We start from the raw sequence: 20,028 nt of genomic DNA on the forward strand, positions 1-20,028 counted from the left end.
ACCCTGAAGCTGCAAAGCCCATCTCGTGCCCACCCCCCTTTCCATATAAGAGGGCTGCTCTATGATCACACTCAGCCACCCAGCTCCTGTGCCACTCACCTGCCAGCTATTTCCAAATGCAGCCTCTGTGGGCAGGAGCAACCCCTCAGGGCCCTGCAGATCATCCTGGGCAAAGCCATTGAAGTTCCCACAGAGCCCACACATCTGGCCCCGGTAGGAGCTGGGCACGCTCACCTCCACCTGAGACTGCCCATCCCACAGCACCTGGGCAGAGAGGTTGGAATCGGGGAATGGGGAAAGGTAGGGACCCCCAGAAGCCCAGGGTCCACCCTGGCCCCATGCACTGTCAGCACACTCCATGCTGTGGGGGAGGAGAATGGGCGGGTAGAGGTTCCCCGTGGAAAGGAGGCTGCCCTGGCCAAAGCCAAGTTGGCACGTGCTCTGTGAGTCCTGGGCACACACAGAAGACATGAAGAGCTGCCCACAGCTCTGGCAGGAGGGCACCTTCTCCCATCGGCACCCCTGAACTGGGCCCCCTGGTGAAATGCTTCAGAGATTCACTTTCTCATGGGCATTAGGGCCTTAGAGAGGATGAAGCACCATTAGAGTCCAGATCAGAAGTATCGACGAGACTTGTTTTAGGAATTTACAAATTGTACTTCTTGCCGAAGGCAGGGAGAAATTTACTCTTCGACACGGGATTTGGGAGGAATTTCAGAAACCACGTAGACCTTAGTTGGCATCCCCTGAATTGTTCCCCCTTTTTACCAATAAGAAAACAGGCCCAGAGAGGGTTGGTACTGGCCTAAGAGTCCCACTGCGTTGGTGACTGAATCAAGATTAGAAACCAGGCTCAGACCCCCCCTTCCCTGCACCCAAGGTCTCCGACCATGATTCCTTTCCTCCCCTCAGAATCCATCAGAACTTTCTGACCTCACTGGCCTGATTTGGCACGGGACCCAGCTGGTATTCGCACTCCCTCTACAGATAGAGGCCTGAACAGGTCCAAGGCTCCCACACCCCCACTGGCCCTTGCGCCGCACCTGGAGCCCGGGCTGGGCATGCAGGATCACGGAGCGTCTCCGTAGCTCCACGTACAGCAGCGGCTCCTGCAGAAAGGGCAAGGCCACAGGGCGCCCGTCCACCTGGAGGAGGGAGGCAGGAGGAAGGCCGACGTCGGGACAGCGGAAAGCACGGGACTGACCATCCCTGGGTCCTCAGCTTTGCTCACCGTGACCTCTTTGCCTTGCAGCAGCCGCACGGCCACTTCTCCGAGCAGCACCGCCACTTCCTGGGTCCAGGCCACACCCCTCCGGCCCCGGTTATCGTTGGTCACGTGCACGCTGTGGCGTGAGAGGCCCAGGTGCAGTAGTCAGCAGGGACAGGTGTGGGGAGTTAGGGAGAAGGCAGAGGGGGTTGCGCACCTGAAGTCCCCTCCGCGGCAGTCCTTGGCCAGCACATAGCTGCAGCTGCCCTGGAAGTGCAGCAGGCGGCCGTCGAATGTTCGGTAATGAGGGTCTCCGAAGGCCATGCAGGAGGCGGGTCGGGGCAGGCAGCGGGGGCAGCAGCTGCCGGGACTCAGGGCGGGGGCCTCGTCCTGGCCTCAGCCCCGGATCCCGTCAGACACTTCGCCCTCCCTGCGGTGCCCCTCGCAGAGCCTCCCCTGGGACCGACGATCTCCCGGGAATCTCCCCGGCTCACCGCAAGCGGGCTCAGGGCACCGCCTTGTGGCCGCGCCTGGAACTGCACGGCCGCAGGGTCTCTCTCCCCGCCCCCCTCCCAACCGCGCCGCGGCCGCTACCCAAGCGCTGCCTCCTTCCTCCCGCCGGGTCTTACCAGGAAGGCGTTGCCACATGCCCACTCACCCCACCGCCCTAGACGCGGCACTCACGGGGCCACAGGAGAGCGGCGGGCAGCGCTGGCTCTGGCAGCTCACGGTGCCTGCCACGCAGGAGCAAGTGGTGCAAACGTCCACGGCCCAGCGCTCCCCGGAGGCCACCGCCCGGCCCTCGTGCGCGCACGACTGGGCGGGGGCTGAGGGGACAGGAGCGGGGTAGGGTCAGCTGCCCGTCCCTCACACTGGGTCTCGCTCGTCCCCAACTCCCATCGTTCTGGCTGGCACCTTGGCATCGCTCACAGCAGCTGCCAGCCTCTCGCACCTTCGCCCAGCCCTGGGGACAGGAGAGGGCGGGGCACTCCTCCAGGTGGCACTCCACGCGGCCCCGCTGAGGACAGATGTCATTGCTCTAGGGACTTCCTGCAGGGCCTGGGGTGCCTGGCCTCACACTTCTGGGAGCCTCTGGGTCACAGTCTGAGGCAGCAGCCCCTTCTCTCTGCCCCCGCCCTACAAGAACACCCATTTCCTGTTCCAGTGGGGGATGAAATCCAGCGCTTAGTTCCTTGCCCCGGCACAGGGATGCCACTGCCCGCTCTCACCCAGAGGGGGCGCCTTTTACTAATTACCTCAAAGACCCCATATTCACTGGTCCAGTGTCCTGAGACTCCTCCCTTTATCCATCTGTAAGGTCCTCCGCCCCACCCTATACCTGCCCACCACCCCCAGCTCACATGGCAGGAGCAAGTAATGCAAGCGTTGCTAGGGTCCCGCCAGCTCTCTCCATCCGCCACTCTCCGGCCCTCGGCCTCCACCACGCATTCTGAGGAGGAAGAAGTGAGGAGGGGGGAGCATGGTCCTCCCAACTGCGTCCTCCTCCCTGGAGCGCACCCTGAAGGCCCGCGCCATTCCGCTAGCACCCCGATGGTGCTGATTTCAGCAACCGGTATCCAGACGACCTACCAGATGGCAGGCCCTGCAACCAGTATGAGGGAAGTGGAAAGGGTCCTGGAAGCCCAAAGAGTCACAGGCTGGAAGCTTCCCATGAGCCAGCTGCCAGCTCAGTGCAATGCCTGTCCAACGGGCCTGGGGCCTCCGAGCCCAGTGACAAGCCTCAGGCCAGGCCTTGAGTATCCAGACTTCATCCTCTGCTTTCCTCTACCTCCTGCACCCCACTGAATGCACCCCACTCTACCTGCTGCACCCCACTCTACCTCCTGCACCCCACTCTACCTCCTGCACCCCACTGAATGACCTTTCATTTCGACAAGAGAACGAAGCCCACATTTGAAGTACAGACCTCAGGTTGCCCCCTTGGCCTTTGGATGCCACCCTTCCTGTCTCCCCCCCTGGGCTCGTGCTCACAGGATGCAGGTCAAGGCCGGCACTTACCTCGGCACTCGGGGCAGCAGCTCCCAGGGGGGGTGTGGCGCTCCGATGGGGGACAGCTGAGCTCAGGACAGGCCTGGTGAATGCAGAGCCATGTCAGGTCCTGTGGAAGGGCATGTGAATGCCATCAGCAGAGAAGAACAGGGAGGGAGCAGGGTGGAGGCCGGATATGATATTCAAGGTGTGCGGACGCGTGTCGGAGTGGGCGGGGAGCCTGGAGCGGCAGGAGAGGAGTTGTTGCCACAGTGCACAGAGGAGGAAGAAGAGAGAGCTCTGGGAATCCCCAGGGCGGGGGGGCTCACCTGGCACTGACAGGTGTAGCAAGGGTCCGGCGGGGCCACCTCAGACCCCAGCAGGCCCTCTGTGCAGTTGCTCAGTGCCTCTGTGAAGACAAGAGTTCAGCGTCGGGGACGGAGAGGGGAAGCAGGGGGCAAAAGCCCACTTACCCGCTGTGTCCCCAGACTTCTTGGGCCTGGGACATACCCATATCCCCAGCACCTTGATTCCAAGAGGATGAGTCCTCCTTCCTCTTGGGTCCGCAAAGAAAAGTTGGGGCTTTTGAAAAAGAACTTTGCAGACTACTAAGGTGGAGGGCCTGGGAGTGGACAAGGTGTGGCTTCCTTAGCCTAAGGTCACTAAGGACCCTCAGACTGCCGGCCTCGCCTGCTCCCTCTCCTATTTCCTTTTATATTACCTGGCTAAAACAGCACAAGGAAGCACAGAGAGCCAGGTAGGTACTCCAGGTTCTAATCCTGGCTCCAGCATTCAGTGCCTGGGCCATTTTGGGCAGACTAATCAATCTCTCTGAACCTCAGTTTTTTCATCTGTAAAAGGGAATAATAACACCGCTCACTGGGTAAATGAGAATTAAATGAGATAGTGTTTATTAAAAACACCAAGTACAGGGTACGGCATACAGTAGGTGCTTACTAAATGTTAGTCCTTTTCTCTTTCCCTGAGGCACATGCTAACAAGTGTTGGTAAGAATACCTCCCCACCTCTGTAGCCCCTCTGGCCTCACATTACGGCCCTCAAGAAGCCCGCAACCTGCAAAACCCCATCCCACAGCGCCACCTGCTGGGCAAGATGCTCCCCACACTGCGCCTGGCTTCAGAGTCCAGGGATCCCTCCCTGCCAGCTTCCCCAGTCCCCCTCTGGGGGTGGGGGAGAGGTGCAGGCCGCACCAGCCAGGGCTTCCTGAATAGTCCACTGGACTCAAAAAACCGGTGAGAGCCAGGACTGTAGAGGAGAGCGACTGACTCTTCCAGTGTCACTCTGGGGATGGCAGTCCTACCCTCTTGTCTACCCCCACATCCAGGGACTCACGGGCACAGGTGGGGCAGCAGTGCTGTGGCCCAGGGGGCAGGAGCTGGCTGGCGGGACAGCCCACCAGGCAGGGACACTGCCGCCGATGACACTGAAGGCTCGGGGGCCCCTCAGGCTGCAGCTACAAAAATGAGTGAGCAAAGGGGGTGGGTCCCGGGCCCTGAAAGCCGAGAGCCACCCTCTTTCCCTGGACCCCAAGCCCTTCCATCTGCCTGCTGCACCTCCTGCTGGGTGCACCCTGGGCAGGTTAAACTCCAGTCTGCAGAGACTCAACGTCTCCCCAGATGGCTCCTCACCCCATGCCCTAGTCCCAGGAGATGACGTCCCCTTCTCTTTCCAGTTACCCGGGCCTGAACCTTCTTATGAGTGTTGAGCCCCTGCACTCTCATGCCATTTCCTCCCCTCCCCTGCCAAATCCCTGGGCATAGGACGTCATTCATCGGCTCACCATTACTTTCAAATGTTATTCCCTAACAGGCCCCCCAACCACTTCCGAAGGGGTCCCCCTACCTCCCATACACACCTACCCTAAACTCCAGCCAGGAGGGCTGCCCACTGCCCCCACCCCGCTCAGCGCCTGTCCTGCCCCACACTTCCTGGCCCCAGGGGGCACATTCCTATCTCTGACCCGCATACTGCTCGCTCCCCATGGTGTCCAGGCTGCCCCCTTTGTGGTGCCAGCCCCTCGGCGTTGCCCTCACCCACCTCACAGATGCACACTTCACACGGGTCTGCCCCAGGCTGGAAGCTTTCCCCTGGCTCGTACTTCCGACCTTCATGTTCACAGTCTGGGGCAGAACAGGACCAGGGAGGCTTCAGGCTGGCAAGAATGCTAGGGGATGCCCCCGGCTCCAGATTTTGGGGTGTGTGCAACAGTGGGGGTCACTTCTCCCGGAGCAGCCTGTCTCTGCGGCCCAGCCCGGAGAGAAGTGCTGCCTCCCCGCCCTCCCTCACCCGGCCCCAGGCTCCCAGTACCAGAGCATCGAGGGCAGCAGTCACTGAGCCCTCGGTGGGGCTGGGCACAGGAGCTGACACACTGGACGCGGGCACAGGTGACGACGCCCTCATGACACATGCAGGAGGAGCAGGGGCTTTGGGGGTGCACCCAGCTACTGCCTTCCGGGTGCTCCTCCCCGTGAGCCAGGCAGCCTGTGTCCCAGGTGGGCAGGGACGAGCTCTGAGTCTTGGTTCTGCACGTGTGCCCCTGTCCCCCCACCCTGGGTGGCCAGCAGGGCATGTGGGTGCCAGGAGGGGGATCTATAGGGATATGGTGGAAAGATGGCCTGGGGCAGTGCTCCTGCCTGTGGCGGACGGGAAAGACCCTGGGCTAGGGTCGGAACACCCGGTTCTTATCCCCTTCCGTGCCTGCTTGCTTGCTAGACCTTGTGCCAGGCAGCAGCCACTGTTGGTGGTAGCCCAGCACCTGGCATGCAACAGGCATGTAATAAATGCATGTGACATGAATGAAAGGCTCCATCACTAACCATGTGCCCCAGGTAACAATCTCTCTGAGCCTCAGTCTCCTCACCTGTTAAATGGGGATTTCATCTGTCCTGCCTACCTCAAGGGCGCGTGAGACGCTGTGACAGTTCTGTGGAAGCTACACCCTGCTGAGCAGCGTATGAGGGTGAGGGCCAGGAGGCAGCCTAAAACAGGCTCATATTCTAGAACCAGATGGCTTAGATGCACATCCTGACTGCCACCTACCAGCTGCGTGCCCATAGGCAAGCGATGTTATCTCTTTGTGCCTCAGTTTTCTCATCTGCAAAATGGGAGTGATAATAGTACCTATTTGACCGTGTGCGGATTAAGTGAGCTGTGTGTCAAGTGCTGAGCTCAGAATGTGGCACACGGTACGATTCTGATGATGACTAGTGTGGTCAGGAAGGTGTCAGTCTTGAGGGGGTGTGGTCTGGGCAGGCCAGGGGCACGGAGGGGTAGGAGGAACCAAAGGCCTGCAGGGATGAGAGCTTCAGGGCCAAGGTGTGGGAGGGCCAGGTGGGTGGCCAGGGAGGGGGGAAGGCCGGAGGAGAGCTAAGGAGAGGGAGGGGGGGCCGGTACGGGGCATCGGGCCCGGGGGCAGAGGCCAGGGGGCAGCCACGTGGGGCTGGGCATACCTCTGCAGCGAGGGCAGCAGCCCCCCTGCTCCATGACCTGGAGTGGGCAGGACAGAGGGGGGCACTGCAGCCGGACACAGCTGACCTGGCCGGCCTGCAGGAGATGCAGGTTCAGGGACTTGCCCTCTAGGCCAGGCGCCCCAGAGGCATGGGGACCCAGCCCTGACACCAACGCCCTCCCCCCGCCCCTACCATACCTGACAACGACACCACTCGCAGCTGCCTGGGGGCCCCTCAAACTCTGCCCCATCCTGGTGCTCCTGGCCCTGGGTGAGGCAGCCTGTGGGAAAGACCTTTCTTGGGTGGGGGGCTGTGCCACCTCGCCCTGTCCGACCTCGCTCAGGCCTGACAGAAAGAGGGGGGAGGGGTGGGGACGAGCATGGGGGGCTGGGGCACGCGGAAGGCAGCTCACTGTGGCAAACAGGGCAGAAGCAGGGTCCTGGAGAGGGGTGGGGGCAGAGAGCTGGAGGACATGGCTTCTTCTGGCAGCGCACGGAACCTTCCTGGGGGGAGAGAGGTCAATTGCTACTTCCCGACTCCGTGTCATCACAACCTGAAACCAGGCTACACACTGCCCCCTGGCAGGATGCCCCCACTGAGCCTGCCGGGCTCCCACCTCCCTCCCTCGGCCCAGGAGACCAGAATCCAATCCTCTTCCGCTAGATGGTCCCCCGTGAGACCTGGGTGAGGAGACGGGCTCTTCCGGGCCAGAGAGGAGGATCGAGGGATGAAGGGTCACCACGTTCCCCAAAGGCCACCTCACCTGGCAGGTGCAGAGGGAGCAGCTGGGGTCGAGTGGGTCAGGAAGGGTCTCTCCATGGGCTGCGGTGACCCCATGATAGAGGCATCCTGGCAGAGCAGGAAATGCATTGAAAGAGCAGCCATCAGGGCAGCCCCCCATGGCCACACACGCAGCTGGTCCTGACGACCCCTACCAACGCTTAGGGAGTCAGAGAAGGAGAGATAAGTGTGGCCCACGGTGGCCGGGAAGGTGAGGCTTTGGCCAGGCTGTGAGCGGCGGGACCTGAGTGCGCGAAGGGAGTCAGGTCTGGAGGTGGGGTCAAAGGCCGCTGGGAAGTTTCTGTCTGTGGGGCCCACGTGACGAGTGGGCACACACACCCGGAATTGAAGGCAAGAGATGGGCTGGGCTCAGGAGCGTGGGCAAAGGGAAGCCAGGCGGGAGGGACGCTCCCCCTTGTGACTGGTCACTCAGGGGGCATGGGAGCCATCGAATGGGTTTGAATCTGGCGATGTGACATCTCAGGAAGGCGACGAGACAATTTAAGAGCAGGGAGTTCTGGAAGTGCAAGGCAGTTTGAGGAGACAGCAGGGACAGCCAGGAGGGTGTGGATCCTCAGGGGTCTGAGGAGAGCACAGGTCGTGGGTTTGCTGTGTGGTGACGGTGGTAAGACCAGCTGGGCCCCTGGGGGCTCCAGGAGGGGCAGGAAGGGCAGGTGCTGTCCTACCCTGGCAGGTTGGGCAGCAGTGTCCAGCCGGGGTGAGCGGGTGGCTGCAGCCCAGAGGCTCACAGGGCTGGCGGCCACAGGTCACAAAGCCTCCAAGGCAGGTACACAGATTGCAGGGCTCTCGGGGATCCGGGAACTCCTGGCCACTCAGGTAGGACTCCCCTAGATACTCGCAACCTTCAAGAGAGGACAGGGAAGGGCAGGGCAGGGGGCAGAAATGGTGAGAGGTGAGCAGTCATCCAGTTCTGACCTTGGGCCCCAGTTGAGGCCTCAAAGACCCAGCAACTGGGGGCAAGGAGAAGGCTCAATCCTGGCAGGAGACGGGGGTGGGGGGGGAGTGGGGTGGGGGGAGCAAAGGAGTCTGGGATGGGGCACCAGCCAAAGGGCACACTTTCCCCTTTCAGCCTGTAATCTCTCTGGAAAGACCCACAAGGAATCTGTCCCTAGAGTTGGATGCTCAACAGGCCACACCCAGCCAGAAGGTACCAATTTCTCCAACCTGGGGACAGCTGGAGATAGCCTGAGATGGCTTAGGAGACACTGATCAAGGTATCGTCTTTCCAATATTCTTCCGAGCCCCCTGATTAATCAGGGACCGGGACGGGATCCCAGGGTTGTAGCAAGCAGCTCTATGACACTTGCTGACCTTTTTTTTTTTTTTTAATTTTTTTTTTTAACGTTTATTTATTTTTGAGACAGAGAGAGACAGAGCGTGAACAGGGGAGGGGCAGAGAGAGAGGGAGACACAGAATCTGAAACAGGCTCCAGGCTCTGAGCTGTCAGCACAGAGCCTGACGCGGGGCTCGAACTCACAGACCGTGAGATCATGACCTGAGCCGAAGTCGGACGCTTAACCGACTGAGCCACCCAGGCGCCCCTGACCTTCTTTTTTTAAAAAGAGAAGGCGCTTTGGGTGATAATGAGGTGTCAGTAGTAACCACAAATCCCTGGTGGGGGATATTGATAAGGAGGGAAGCTGTGCATGTGTTGGGGGCAGGGGGCACTTGGGAAATCTCTGTACCTTCCTCTCGCTTTTGCTGTGAACCTAAAACTGCTGTAAAGAAACAAAGTCTTAACAGAAAAAAGAGAGAGAGAGAGAGAGAGAGAGGGAGAGAGGCAAGTCTCCGTCTCAAAGCCTTGGCAGGCAAAAGTTTCTGACTCAAATTTAATGTTCTATTTTTAACTGTATTAATAATTATGGTAATCTTCATTCCTGGAAAATCTAACTCATTTACAGTATGATATAAAGACTCCTTTCTAAATAGGTTTAAAAACAAAAGGATGGGGCGCCCGGGTGGCTCAATCAGTTGAGTGTCCCGCTTCGGCTCAGGCAGTGATCTCGCTGTTCACGAGTTCGAGCCCTGTGTCAGGCTCCGTGGTGACAGCTCGGAGCCTGGAGTCTGCTTGGGATTCTGTGTCTCCCTCTCTCTGCGTGCCCCTCCCTGGCACACACTGTGTCTCTCTCTCTCAAAAAAAAACCTAAATAAACATTAAAAAAAATTTTTTTAAGAGAATAAAAGGTTAATTTGAAGAAAAATAGTTAACTAAATAAACTTACAGATGCGAGAGGGTATGTAGCAAATGTTGCTAAGAGAGTACAAGAGTGACCGAAGCCTGGGGAACTGAATGGGTCTTGTTCAACCCTCTCTTTTTTTCAGGAGCTAAAATTAGAGTTACACTTAAAACTGGTTAATAGGGGGGGCCTGGGTGGCTCAGTCGGTTGAGCGTCCGACTTCAGCTCAGGTCATGATCTCACGGTCCGTGGGTTCGAGCCCAACGTCGACTCTGTGCTGACAGCTCAAAGCCTGGAGCCTGCTTCAGATTCTGTGTCTCCCTCGCTCTCTGCCCCTCCCCCGTTCGTGCTCTGTCTCTCAAGGGTGAATAAACATTAAAAAAAAATTTTTTTTTAATGGTTAAAGCAGTAAATTTTATATGTGTTTTACAAAAATACACAGTTTAAAATGTATTTTTTCAATTAAGAAAAATTAGGCCCAGAGAGGTTATGTAACTTGCCCAGGGTCACAGAGCTAAATAGCATCAGCAGCAGGAGAAACTCCAGGTTTTAGTCCAGTGTTTTCTGTTACGGTGACAGACGTTGGGGACTCACTCTAGGGCAGTAAAGATGACGCTGACCCGGCCTTCCCAGCCCCTCATCCCCACGGTCCCCTGCCCCTCACCATCACAGGCAGGGCAGCAGTCACCCCTGGCGGGGAAGGGGCACTGAGCAGGTGCGCAGGCCCTGGGCTCGCAGCTGACGTTGCCCTCCCAGCAGAGGCAGACGTGGCACGAGGCAGTGGGCGAAGGGAAACGCTCCCCGCTGGCAAAGTCCTTCCCCTGGTACAGGCAGCCTAGGCGGGCAGGCAAGCAAGGCGGGAGCAGTGGCGGTCGTGGTGGCCGTCTGCCAGGACCACGGCTCCCCTGGCCCTGCCAACCGGGCGGTGTCCCCCACATTCTTAGTGAGAACCCCGATGTGGGAGTGGTGGGCCCAGAGGAGGCGGGGGGGGGGGTACTAGGGTCGCACAGTATTAGGGGCTGGAGGAAGGGGGACATGTCATAAGAGGGGACGGAGTAGGGTGAGGCTGGGGGCAGAGCTGGAGGGAGCAGGTGGGGGTAGGGTGCTGCCTAGGCCGGGAGGGGGCGCCAGTTACCGTCGCAGGACGGGCAGCAGGGCCCTTGGCGCGGGTGGGAGCAGGGCGCAGGCGGGCAGGGCAGCCGCTGGCAGGACACAGAGCCATCGAGGCAGAGGCAGCGGCGGCAGGGGTCGTCGGGCTGGGAGAAATGCTCTAGGTGGCGGGCCGGGACCCCGCCCCCTGGCCGCGGGCAGCCGGAGGAGGTGGCTGCAGAGAGCGCGCGGCGCGTCAGGGCTCCAAGGAGAGGCCGCGGAGGCTCCCCCCTCCCTCCCATGCGGATCTGCCCGAGGGGTGTGCGCATCCTACCGGGGCACTGCGGGCAGCACTCTCCGGGCAGCAGGACCGGCTCTGGACAGGGCAGCGGCGGGCAGCGGCGGGAGAGGCACTGCACGCTTCCGCTCTGCAACAGAGGGCCCACGCCAGGCCGGTTAGTGGTGGGAGGCTGAGACCCCCACCCCTCTGACTGCCACCTTGGGGGCCCTCTCCTGGTCTCCCAAGTCCCACCCCTACTCCCCTAGCCTCCTCCTCTCACCCAGGTGGCAGACTCACCAGACAGCGACACTGACGGCAGGGATCAGACGGGTGGGGGAAGTCTGCTCCGTTAGGGTACTCTTTCCCGCCAAAGGCACAGCCTGGGGGAGGGGGCAGCTATAGGCCTGGGAGGGGCCCATTCCTCCCCGGGTAGGCTGCCCTTCCGACCCTAAAAGCCTGCAGATGGGGCCAAGCCATCCCAGGAGACCGCCCCCCCCCCCCCACTTCCCCATGGCATCCACCTCACCATTGCAGTCGTTCTGGCAGCAGGTGCCAGGCAGTGGATGGGCACAAGGGGCCCTGGGGCAGGCCCGAGGCCGGCAATGGGCATGGCCTTCCTGACACCGGCACTCCTGGCAGGGGTCTCGGGGGTGGGAGAAGCTCTCGCCATCCACAAATACTTGTTCCTCCAGGATGCAGTCTGAGCATTGGGGCAGGGAGAGGGGCAGGAGTGGGGGCGAGGACTGACAGTTCTAGGCATGGGCTGGCAGCCCATCTATCCTTGGAGTCCAGGGCCACTGAGGAAATGCCAGCAGGAAGCACCACGGAGAGAGTGGAAGAAGGGTCTGTGTATGCTGGCATGGGTATCTCTCCGAGCACACGCTCGCATGTGGAGGCATATTTGAGCCCATTTACCTGATGCATGTGTGTATGCCTCTGAGGGTGAACAGCCAAGGAGCTCGTGCATGAACGTGCCTGTGTTTGTGATACACGCTCTGGTACAGACTCTCCGGGAGGGCGGGGCAGGGACCAGGTTACACTGCATCCTAGCACCCAGTCTCCCGCGCATCAGACCCAAACGTTTGTGGCATGGAGCTGCTTTATATAGACACAGGGATATATCTGACCGGTAAGGGTACTGGAGGAGGAAATACAGAACAGGAGGGAAGGGACATACAGGAACACGAAGGGATAAACATCTCTCTACTCTCCCTCCTACCCATACCCTGTGAGTTGCAGAAAGTCCAAGCTGTGTCTGAAAACAACTCAGAAGGCTGTTGCTTGCTAGGGTATCTGTTGAGCCCGTGGGGCCATGGGAGAGCTGGCTCCGGGGCCCCCAAGCCAGACAGGTGTAATAAGCACATACCTGGGCACCTGGGGCAGCACTGGTCGGGTCCACTCTGGGGCCTGGCACAAGTTGTGGGAGGGCAGTCAACCAAGGAGCACCTCACAGTCCCAGCCTGGGAGCAGGGGAGAGGGCAATGGGGGTGGGCTCCAGGAGGGGCTCAGCAGGGCAGTAGCAAGCCTGGGGTGGTACCTCGCAGCGGCAGGCGCGGCAAGGGCTATCCGCGTCCGTGAAGTTCCGCCCATTGGCATACACTTGGCCGTGGTAGGTGCAGCTCTCACAGCTGGGGCAGCAGGCACCTGGGGGAGGCAGACTGATCAGAGCCCAGCTGATCCGGGTGGGCTGGACAAAGCAGGGGGAAAAGGCCAGATCAGGGTGGGGCACTCACCGGGGAGCTGGGTAGGGTGCTGGCAGGGGGGTGGGGAGCAGAGCACAGCCCCACACATGGGCACGCCATCATGACAGGAGCAGGCCGTGCAGGGCTGACCATCAGGCTCCCACTGGACCCCCTCAGCAAACTCCTCTCCATCCAGCACGCAGGCTGCCGCAAGGGGGGCTGTCACCATGGCAACCGAGACACCTGCTGCCACCCCTGACCTTCCCAGACCACAGGGCCCTGGCTCTGCCAGGCCTACGGTGGCCTCTAACCCCACGCTGGGAGTGGCTGGTGGACCGGACAGTGCCCCCCTTATTGTGAAGGAACCCCTCCGTCTTCAGCGCCTGCGAGCAGCACTCCTTTGAAGCTGTTCCTCTTTCTCTCCCTCCCCACACATACCTGGGCAGAGCTGGGGGCCAGAGTCAGGCAGGGTGCAGGGGGCAACCGGGCATGCCTGCTCCTCACAGGACACCTCGCCAGCCTAGGAGGGATGCCGGGTGAGAGGTCCTCAAGGTGTGAGACAGATCTGGGGTGTGAGAGGGCGCGACTGGCTACCTGGCAGGAGCAGCGGATGCAGCGCCCCCTCTCTTGGAGTCGGAAGGTCTCCTCACTCTGGTACTGGTGTCCCTGGTACTCACAGCCTGGTCAGGAGGACAGGGGGACCGGGGGCAGGGCTGGAGGCTGATGGGGAAGCCTCACGTCACCTCAAAGCATCCACCCCCCTCCCCAACCCTGATGAGCCAGCCTCCCCTACCTCCAGGATCAAGGGCCCCGCCATGGTGCCCAGTGTGCCATGAGAAGGTGAGAACGTGACCCTCACCCGTGGTGACGGGAGCCTAGGCCGATCAAGGATTTGTCCTGTACTTTTAGTTCAAGGGAGCTTCCTGTAGGTCTAAACGCCCGCCCCCGCCCCCGTCCCGAGCCTCTCTTGGGCCAGTGCTTGCCCCTCTCCCGGTGACTCGAGTCCCCAGCTCACCATCACAGACTGGGCAGCACTGGCCAGGCATCCTGCCTGGGTGTCTGCAGGGCACGGGCGGGCAGGGCAGAGGCTCACACTGGACACTCCCGTTCTGCCAACAGGGCCTGATCAGCATTCAAGAGGCAGGCCCAGAAGCCAGGCCCTCCCTGCCAGGCCAGCCACACTCACGGCACAGTGGCAGCGCGAGCAGGGGTCCCCAGAGCCCACGGGCTCTCCGCTGCGGTACTCCCGCCCATTTAGGAAACAGCCTGTTGGGGAATAGGGTGCCTTAAAGTCCTGGCCTTCATGGGAGACTGAGCTGGGCCACAGGTGAGCTTTCTGGACCCCCACTCCAGACTCACCATCGCACAGCGGGCAGCAGGTGCCTGGATGAGGCCGGGCAGGGTACGGGCACAGGCTGGAGCATTCTCGCTGGCGGCACTGAATGTGGCCCTCCTGGGAGGGGGCACAGCGGGCAGAGGAAGGGGCCGTTAGAGCTCCGTCAAGTGGCAGAAATGGCAGTCGAGTTCCCATGATGCGCTTACTAGATGTTGTTATGAGTTGAGCTGTGCCCCCCTCCAAATTCATATGTTGAAGTCCTAACCACTCGCACCCCAGAACACGACGTATTTGGAAATAGGGTCACTGCATATATAATTAGTTAAGCTGAGGTCATACTGGAGTGGGGTGGCCCCTCCAAAAACTGCGTCCTTAAAAAAGGGGAAATTTGAACACAGACACACACACAGGAAGATCAAGGCAGAAGCCAAGGGATACCAAGGACTGCCAGCAAACCACCAAAAGCCAGGAGAGAGGCCTGGAACAGATTCCCTCTTACAGCCCTCGGAAGGACACCTTGACCTTGGACTTCTGATCTCCTGAACCACAAGATGATGCATTTCTGTTGTTTAAGCCAAACCCCTTTGCGGTACTTTGTTATGGTGGCCCTAGGAAAGTAATACAGATGTATAACCCAGCACGTTACTGAAGCTCTCTGTGACTCAGTTTACCCATTGGCAAAGACAGTAAATAGTCCTGTCCTCACAGCCTTGTTATGGGAATGAAATGAGATATGGCGTCCGGTGTGACAGCCACCTCTGGAAGCTGGCGAGTCAACAGTAGCTGCTGCTACTCGCCACGGCTGTTCCCAGACAGACCCCTGCCCTTTGAGTTCCCACCTTCATCAGGGCTCACTATGTCCAGTCCCGTAAGTGGGCAGCCAGTGACTCTTCTCACAGGTGTCGGGAGGGTGGTCCATGTGAACAGAGAAGGGAGGCACGTGGTTGCAAAGGGGATGGATGCCCCATGGCCTTGGCAGTGGAGTCTTCAGACCTTGGTAGGCTGTCAGGAAGCTGTATGGCTCTGGCTTGAAACACAACCCTTCTCAGGACGCTCCCTGCCTGGACATGAGGTTTCCACGTCCCCACCTTCTTCCCCCCAGTCTTCGCCCTGACTGTTCCCTACACCTGGTGTCTTAGTCCACTTGGGTTGCTGTAATGAAATCCCATAGGCTGGGGGGCTTATAGACAACAGAAATTTACTTCTCCCAGTTCTGGAAGTTGGGAAGTCCAAGATCAAGGTGCCAGGAGATTCAGTGTCTGAAAAGGGCCGGCTTCCAGGTTCCTAGACACCTGCTTTTTCACTGTTTTCACGTGGCTGATGAGAGGAGCTAGCTCTTTGGGGTCCCTTCTACAAAGACACTAATCCCATTCATGAGGGCTCCACCCTCATGACCTAAGCACCTCCCAAAGGCCTTACCTCTAAATATGATCACCTTGGGGTTAGGATTTCAACATATGAACTTGGGGGAGACACAAACATTCAGTTCATAGCACCTGGAATGTCTTCCCCCATTTTTTCCTGCTTAAATGCTACTCACCCTTTAAGACCTAGGTAAACACCATCCCTTCCATGAAGATTTTCTAGATCTGTGTTGCCCAGTAGAAACATAACACAAGTCGTAAGTCATTTTAAATTCTCTAGTAGGGGTGCTTGGGTGGCTCAGTGGGTTAAGCGTCCAACTCTTGATTTTGGGTCAGGTCATTATCTCATGGTTGTGAGATCGAGCCCTGTGTCAGGCTCTGTGCTGGGTACGGAGCCTGCTTGGGATTCTCTCTCTCCCTCTCTCTGCTTCTCCCCTGCTTGCACACACATGCTCTCTCTCACTCAAAAAAATAAAATAAATTAAATTACTCTAGCAGTCAAATTTCAAAAAGGAACAGATGAAACTAAATATTAATATATATTCCATTCAACTGACTATATCTAAAAGTTATTTCTTTTTTAAAAAACTTCAAAAAATGTCTATTTATTTAAAAAAATTTTTAATGTTTATTCTTGAGAGAGAGAGAGAGAGAGAGGGAGAGACAGAGACAGAGCATGATTTGGGGAGGGGCAGGGAGAGAGGGAAACACAGAATCCGAAGCAGGCTCCAGCCTCTAAGCTGTCAGCACAGAGCCCGATGCGAGGCTCGAGCTCACGGACCACGAGATCATGACCAGACCCAAAGTCAGATGCTTAACTGACTGAGCCACCCAGGTGCCCCTATTTATTTTTGAAAGAGAGAGTACCAGCAGGGGAGGGACAGAGAGAAAGGGAGACAGAGAATCCAAAGTAGGCTCCACATTGTCAATGCAGAGCCCAACTCAGGGCTCGAACTCACGAACCTCCAACCATGGAATCATGACCTGAGCTGACGTTGGTTGCTTACCCGACGGAGTCACTCAGGCACGCCCCAAAAGTGATTTCAACATAAACTAGCAATGAGATGTTTTATATTCCTTTCTTTTGTCCTAAGTCTTTAAAATCCCACATTTTGCACTTCAGCCCATCTCCAACTGGACAGCTACTTTCAAGGGCTCAGTGGCCACATGCGGTGGTGGCCACAGACGGGACAGCGCAGTTCTAGATGTCTCCACGTAATCTGCATTTCTCTCTCCCCCGAGCTGTTGCTGCCTGTCATATCCTGACCTGCCTCACTTCCGGAGCTTGCAAGCTCTTTGAGTTCATTCGCAAACCCACGCTGCACATCTACGATGCTCAGAACTGGGCATACAGGTGGGCACAGCCCCATCCTCACCCTCATAGCGCCCAGGATCAGGTCTTCTCCACCTCTGTCCCCTCCCAGTGCATAGGGGATGTGCTCAGTGAAATGAAGGGATGAATATGGTTGGCCTGGGGATGGGGAGGGGTGAGGGGTGTGGGAGCAGCGGAGGGACTCACCAGGCACCGGCAGATCCGGCAGGGGTCCCCAGGGGCAGTCCACTCTTGGCCATGATCCCAGCGAGAGCCACCTTCCGTGCAGCCTGGGGTTGAGGTAAAGATGGGCACAGAGGAAGCCTGGTAGGAGCCGGCCTGGATAGCAGCTTCAGCCGGCCCCTACCCTCTTTCACATGCCCCGAGCCCAGACCAGACCAGGCCATGCCTCTGCCTAGACTCCTGAGGGCTTCCAGTGCAAGGCCTCCCGGGACCCAGTGTGGCCACGCCCACCTCCCCCCAGCTCTTGGCCCCTCCTCACCTCTCGCTGTAAGCGTTGGCCATTCGCATACATTTGCACCTTCCCGCCTACGCCTACCGCACACCCACCTCACATGACTGTCAGTCCCGAGCCTTTGTGCAAGCTCTCCTCTCTTCCTGGAATGCCCTCTGCCTCATTCCACCCTTCCCCTGGCTAACTGCTCTTTATCCTGAAGGTTCACTCAGGACGCGCTGCCTCCAGGACGCTTTCCTTCCTGTGTCCAGGCTGGATTAGGTCTCCTTCCTCTGACTGTCCACAGTGCCCGGCACCTGCTTCTAATACTGCCTTTGCGACAGTACTGGTGTGTGATTCAGTGTCACCCTCTACTGGTCTTCTTGGAGGGGGGGGTCCCCTTGTGTCTTCCGTGCACATAGCAAATGAAAATGCTCAGCATTTATCAAGGTATAGAATGGCATTATCCACACCTCACAAATGGAGAATCGAGACCCAGAGTAACTCCCTCAGAAGTACCCGGCCACGAAATGGCAAGGGCGGGATTTGAGCCCAGGCACCTCAGCTCCAGAGCAGCGTTGGCCGGGCATCGCTTCCCCACTGACCAAACCCCTCAGGTCAGGGCCAGCAGAATGGGCTCTGGAGTTGAAGAAATGCTGTGACGTCCCCACCTGGAGCTCTACCAGGGAAGGGTCAGGGCTCTCACCTTGGCAGGTCGGGCAGCAGTGGCCAGGCCTCAGGACTGGCTCAGGGCAGGGGCTGGGTGGACACTTGATGGGCGCACAGCGAACCAGGCTCCTCTGTAATACACCAGTCGCCGTAAAGCCACCCGGTCTGGCTCCCAGACAGGGCAGGGTGGACAAGCGTCAGACATCCTTGGAGGGGTGGGGCACAGGACCTCGATGGAGGGTGAGCCTCACCGGCAGGAGGTCTTGGGAGGTATATGAAAGAGCAGCAGGTGTGACCCAAGGGGGAGCAGGGAGAGTATATGGAGGAGCAAGGCCTGAACGAGGCGGGTGCAGACTCACCAGGCAGGAGCATTGGAGACAAGGGTCGGCGCTGGACAGGAAGTTGGCCCCCTCTTCATAAGGCCGCCCCTCATACTCACAGCCTGGGGAGGGTTGTCAGGATGACAGGCCGGTCAGCAGAGAGCAGGGCGAGTGGACATCACCCAAGGGAAGGCATGACCCCAAGTAGGTACCGGACCCTCCGGGGCTGAGGGGATGGAGGGGCAGGGTGGGGCGAGAGGTCACCTGGCCGGCAGACAGGGCAGCACTCCCCAGGTGGGGTGTAGCTCTCCAGGCAGTTGAGCTCTGCACATGAGGGCCCCTGGCACCGCACGGTCCCTGCCTGCAGGGCAGACACTGAGCCCTCCCTCCCTCTCCACTGCCCGAGCTGAGTTACTCCGCAGGCCTGGTGGGCCTAGCAGGCTGCAGGCCTCGAGGCCTGGGTGGCAGCAGCAGCTCTGTCTGGCCCCCAGATTGGGCTCGGCATGCCGAGCATCAGGGATGTGCGTGGCGGCCGGGACTAGGCTCTGATTCCCTTACCTGGCAGGTGCAGATGACACAGGGCTCTGGTTGCCATGTTTCCCCATCCCTGTGGCCTCCAGGGCAGCCTGAAAAACCAGGGCCAGGCCCCCGAGTAAGAGACCCAGGGTACTGGAACCAAAGCACCCACCAGGGAACCACATCAAAGGGCACCGTTCAGGGGGCGCCTGGGTGGCTCAGTCGGTGAAGCGTCCGACTTCAGCTCAGGTCGTGATCTCGCGGTCCGTGAGTTCGAGCCCCGCGTCGGGCTCTGGGCTGATGGCTCAGAGCCTGGAGCCTGCTTCCGATTCTGTGTCTCCCTCTCTCTCTGCCCCTCCCCCATTCATGCTCTGTCTCTCTCTGTCTCAGAAATAAATTAAAAAAAAAAAAAAAAAGGGGGGGCGCCATTCAGGAGACAGATTTTTGTATTTACTACAACTTTCCAGCAGATGGCAGTAAAGCGTCTGACTCAAGCATAATCAGATTTCCACTATTTTACAATAGATGCAAGTGTTGAGGAAAGGGTGCTTTTTAAAAAATTTCACGGAAGATATCATATGAGCTAGCAGTGGCCTTGAGGCACCACGTGTCCTGAAATCTGTGTGTGCGTGTGTGTGTGTGTGTGTGTGTGTGTGTGTGAGAGAGAGAGAGAGAGAGAGAGAGAGAGAGAGAGAGAATGTGTGTGTCCCTTTTCTTTGGGATCCATCAACTCCCAAGACTCCATTCCTCATCTCTGGCCAAGACTCCCAGTCTGCATTTCCAGACCTCGCTGGTCTCCTGAGCCTCTGACCCACCCTGTGCCCCATCAGCTGATATTCTGCCACGTAAAGTACAGGATGCCGGGTCGAATTTGAATTCCACGTAGACGACCCATATTTTTTTTAGTATAAGTATGTCCCAAATATTGCATGAGACCGACTTACACCAAAAAAGTATGTGTTGTTTATGTGAAACTCAAATCTAACAAGGCATCCTGTATTTTTTGGGGTAAAGCAGGCAACCCCATCTCCCTGACTCGGAGCTAGTAACATCCCCCAGCAGAGCCACTGCCTCCTGCCTCCACTTCCTCCCAGTTCCCTTCATGTCACTGGCACCACTGCCTTCCTAGTTCCCCACTATTGCATGGGGTCTAACCCACCAGCTCCTGCCCATTGTTTTAGAAACACCCCGCCCTCTGCAGACACTGCCATCCCTGGCTCCATGCCTAGACAACCACTGTACTAGCCCGCTAACGGGTTCTGTCTGCATCCAGTCCATACCAGATGGTTAGTCCTAAAACACTCCTTTGAACAAGCCACACTCAGGCTCTGCAGCCTTCAATGGCTCCCCATTGCCCACAG

General features: G+C 58.6%; 1 protein-coding gene across 10 annotated transcripts in view; it reads right to left on the reverse strand.

Moving 5' to 3' along the window:
* The window catches only part of KCP (kielin cysteine rich BMP regulator), a 47,030-nt gene that overhangs the window by 8,824 nt on the left and 18,178 nt on the right, over window positions 1-20,028 (reverse strand). For 5 of the 10 annotated variants that reach the window (XM_078439706.2, XM_078439705.2, XM_081795070.1 and 2 more), the window contains exons 6-39: window positions 18,710-18,777; window positions 18,416-18,512; window positions 18,191-18,273; window positions 17,869-17,962; window positions 16,916-16,998; window positions 14,056-14,149; window positions 13,883-13,962; window positions 13,712-13,805; window positions 13,291-13,376; window positions 13,135-13,216; window positions 12,748-12,900; window positions 12,552-12,658; window positions 12,381-12,474; window positions 11,541-11,714; window positions 11,312-11,394; window positions 11,069-11,162; window positions 10,781-10,969; window positions 10,310-10,480; window positions 8,133-8,309; window positions 7,430-7,515; window positions 7,079-7,169; window positions 6,864-6,946; window positions 6,667-6,760; window positions 5,525-5,698; window positions 5,255-5,337; window positions 4,550-4,670; window positions 3,526-3,605; window positions 3,227-3,326; window positions 2,569-2,657; window positions 2,123-2,225; window positions 1,892-2,034; window positions 1,425-1,597; window positions 1,232-1,343; window positions 1,044-1,145 (exon numbers count right to left, since the gene is read on the reverse strand). In XM_078439706.2, coding sequence (XP_078295832.2) covers window positions 1,044-1,145; window positions 1,232-1,343; window positions 1,425-1,597; window positions 1,892-2,034; window positions 2,123-2,225; window positions 2,569-2,657; window positions 3,227-3,326; window positions 3,526-3,605; window positions 4,550-4,670; window positions 5,255-5,337; window positions 5,525-5,698; window positions 6,667-6,760; window positions 6,864-6,946; window positions 7,079-7,169; window positions 7,430-7,515; window positions 8,133-8,309; window positions 10,310-10,480; window positions 10,781-10,969; window positions 11,069-11,162; window positions 11,312-11,394; window positions 11,541-11,714; window positions 12,381-12,474; window positions 12,552-12,658; window positions 12,748-12,900; window positions 13,135-13,216; window positions 13,291-13,376; window positions 13,712-13,805; window positions 13,883-13,962; window positions 14,056-14,149; window positions 16,916-16,998; window positions 17,869-17,962; window positions 18,191-18,273; window positions 18,416-18,512; window positions 18,710-18,777 — 3,737 coding nt within the window. Of the gene's footprint in view, window positions 1-99; window positions 265-1,043; window positions 1,146-1,231; window positions 1,344-1,424; window positions 1,598-1,836; window positions 2,226-2,568; window positions 2,658-3,226; window positions 3,327-3,525; window positions 3,606-4,549; window positions 4,671-5,254; window positions 5,338-5,524; window positions 5,699-6,666; window positions 6,761-6,863; window positions 6,947-7,078; window positions 7,170-7,429; window positions 7,516-8,132; window positions 8,310-10,309; window positions 10,481-10,780; window positions 10,970-11,068; window positions 11,163-11,311; window positions 11,395-11,540; window positions 11,715-12,380; window positions 12,475-12,551; window positions 12,659-12,747; window positions 12,901-13,134; window positions 13,217-13,290; window positions 13,377-13,711; window positions 13,806-13,882; window positions 13,963-14,055; window positions 14,150-16,915; window positions 16,999-17,868; window positions 17,963-18,190; window positions 18,274-18,415; window positions 18,513-18,709; window positions 18,778-20,028 lie in introns of those variants that run through there. The other 5 variants (XM_078439707.2, XM_060633077.3, XM_078439716.2 and 2 more) reach the window with 3 other exon arrangements.

Source organism: Panthera onca, chromosome A2 (genome assembly GCF_046562875.1).
Source record: "Panthera onca isolate mPanOnc1 chromosome A2, mPanOnc1 haplotype 2, whole genome shotgun sequence".
Classification (NCBI taxonomy): Eukaryota; Metazoa; Chordata; class Mammalia; order Carnivora; family Felidae; genus Panthera; species Panthera onca.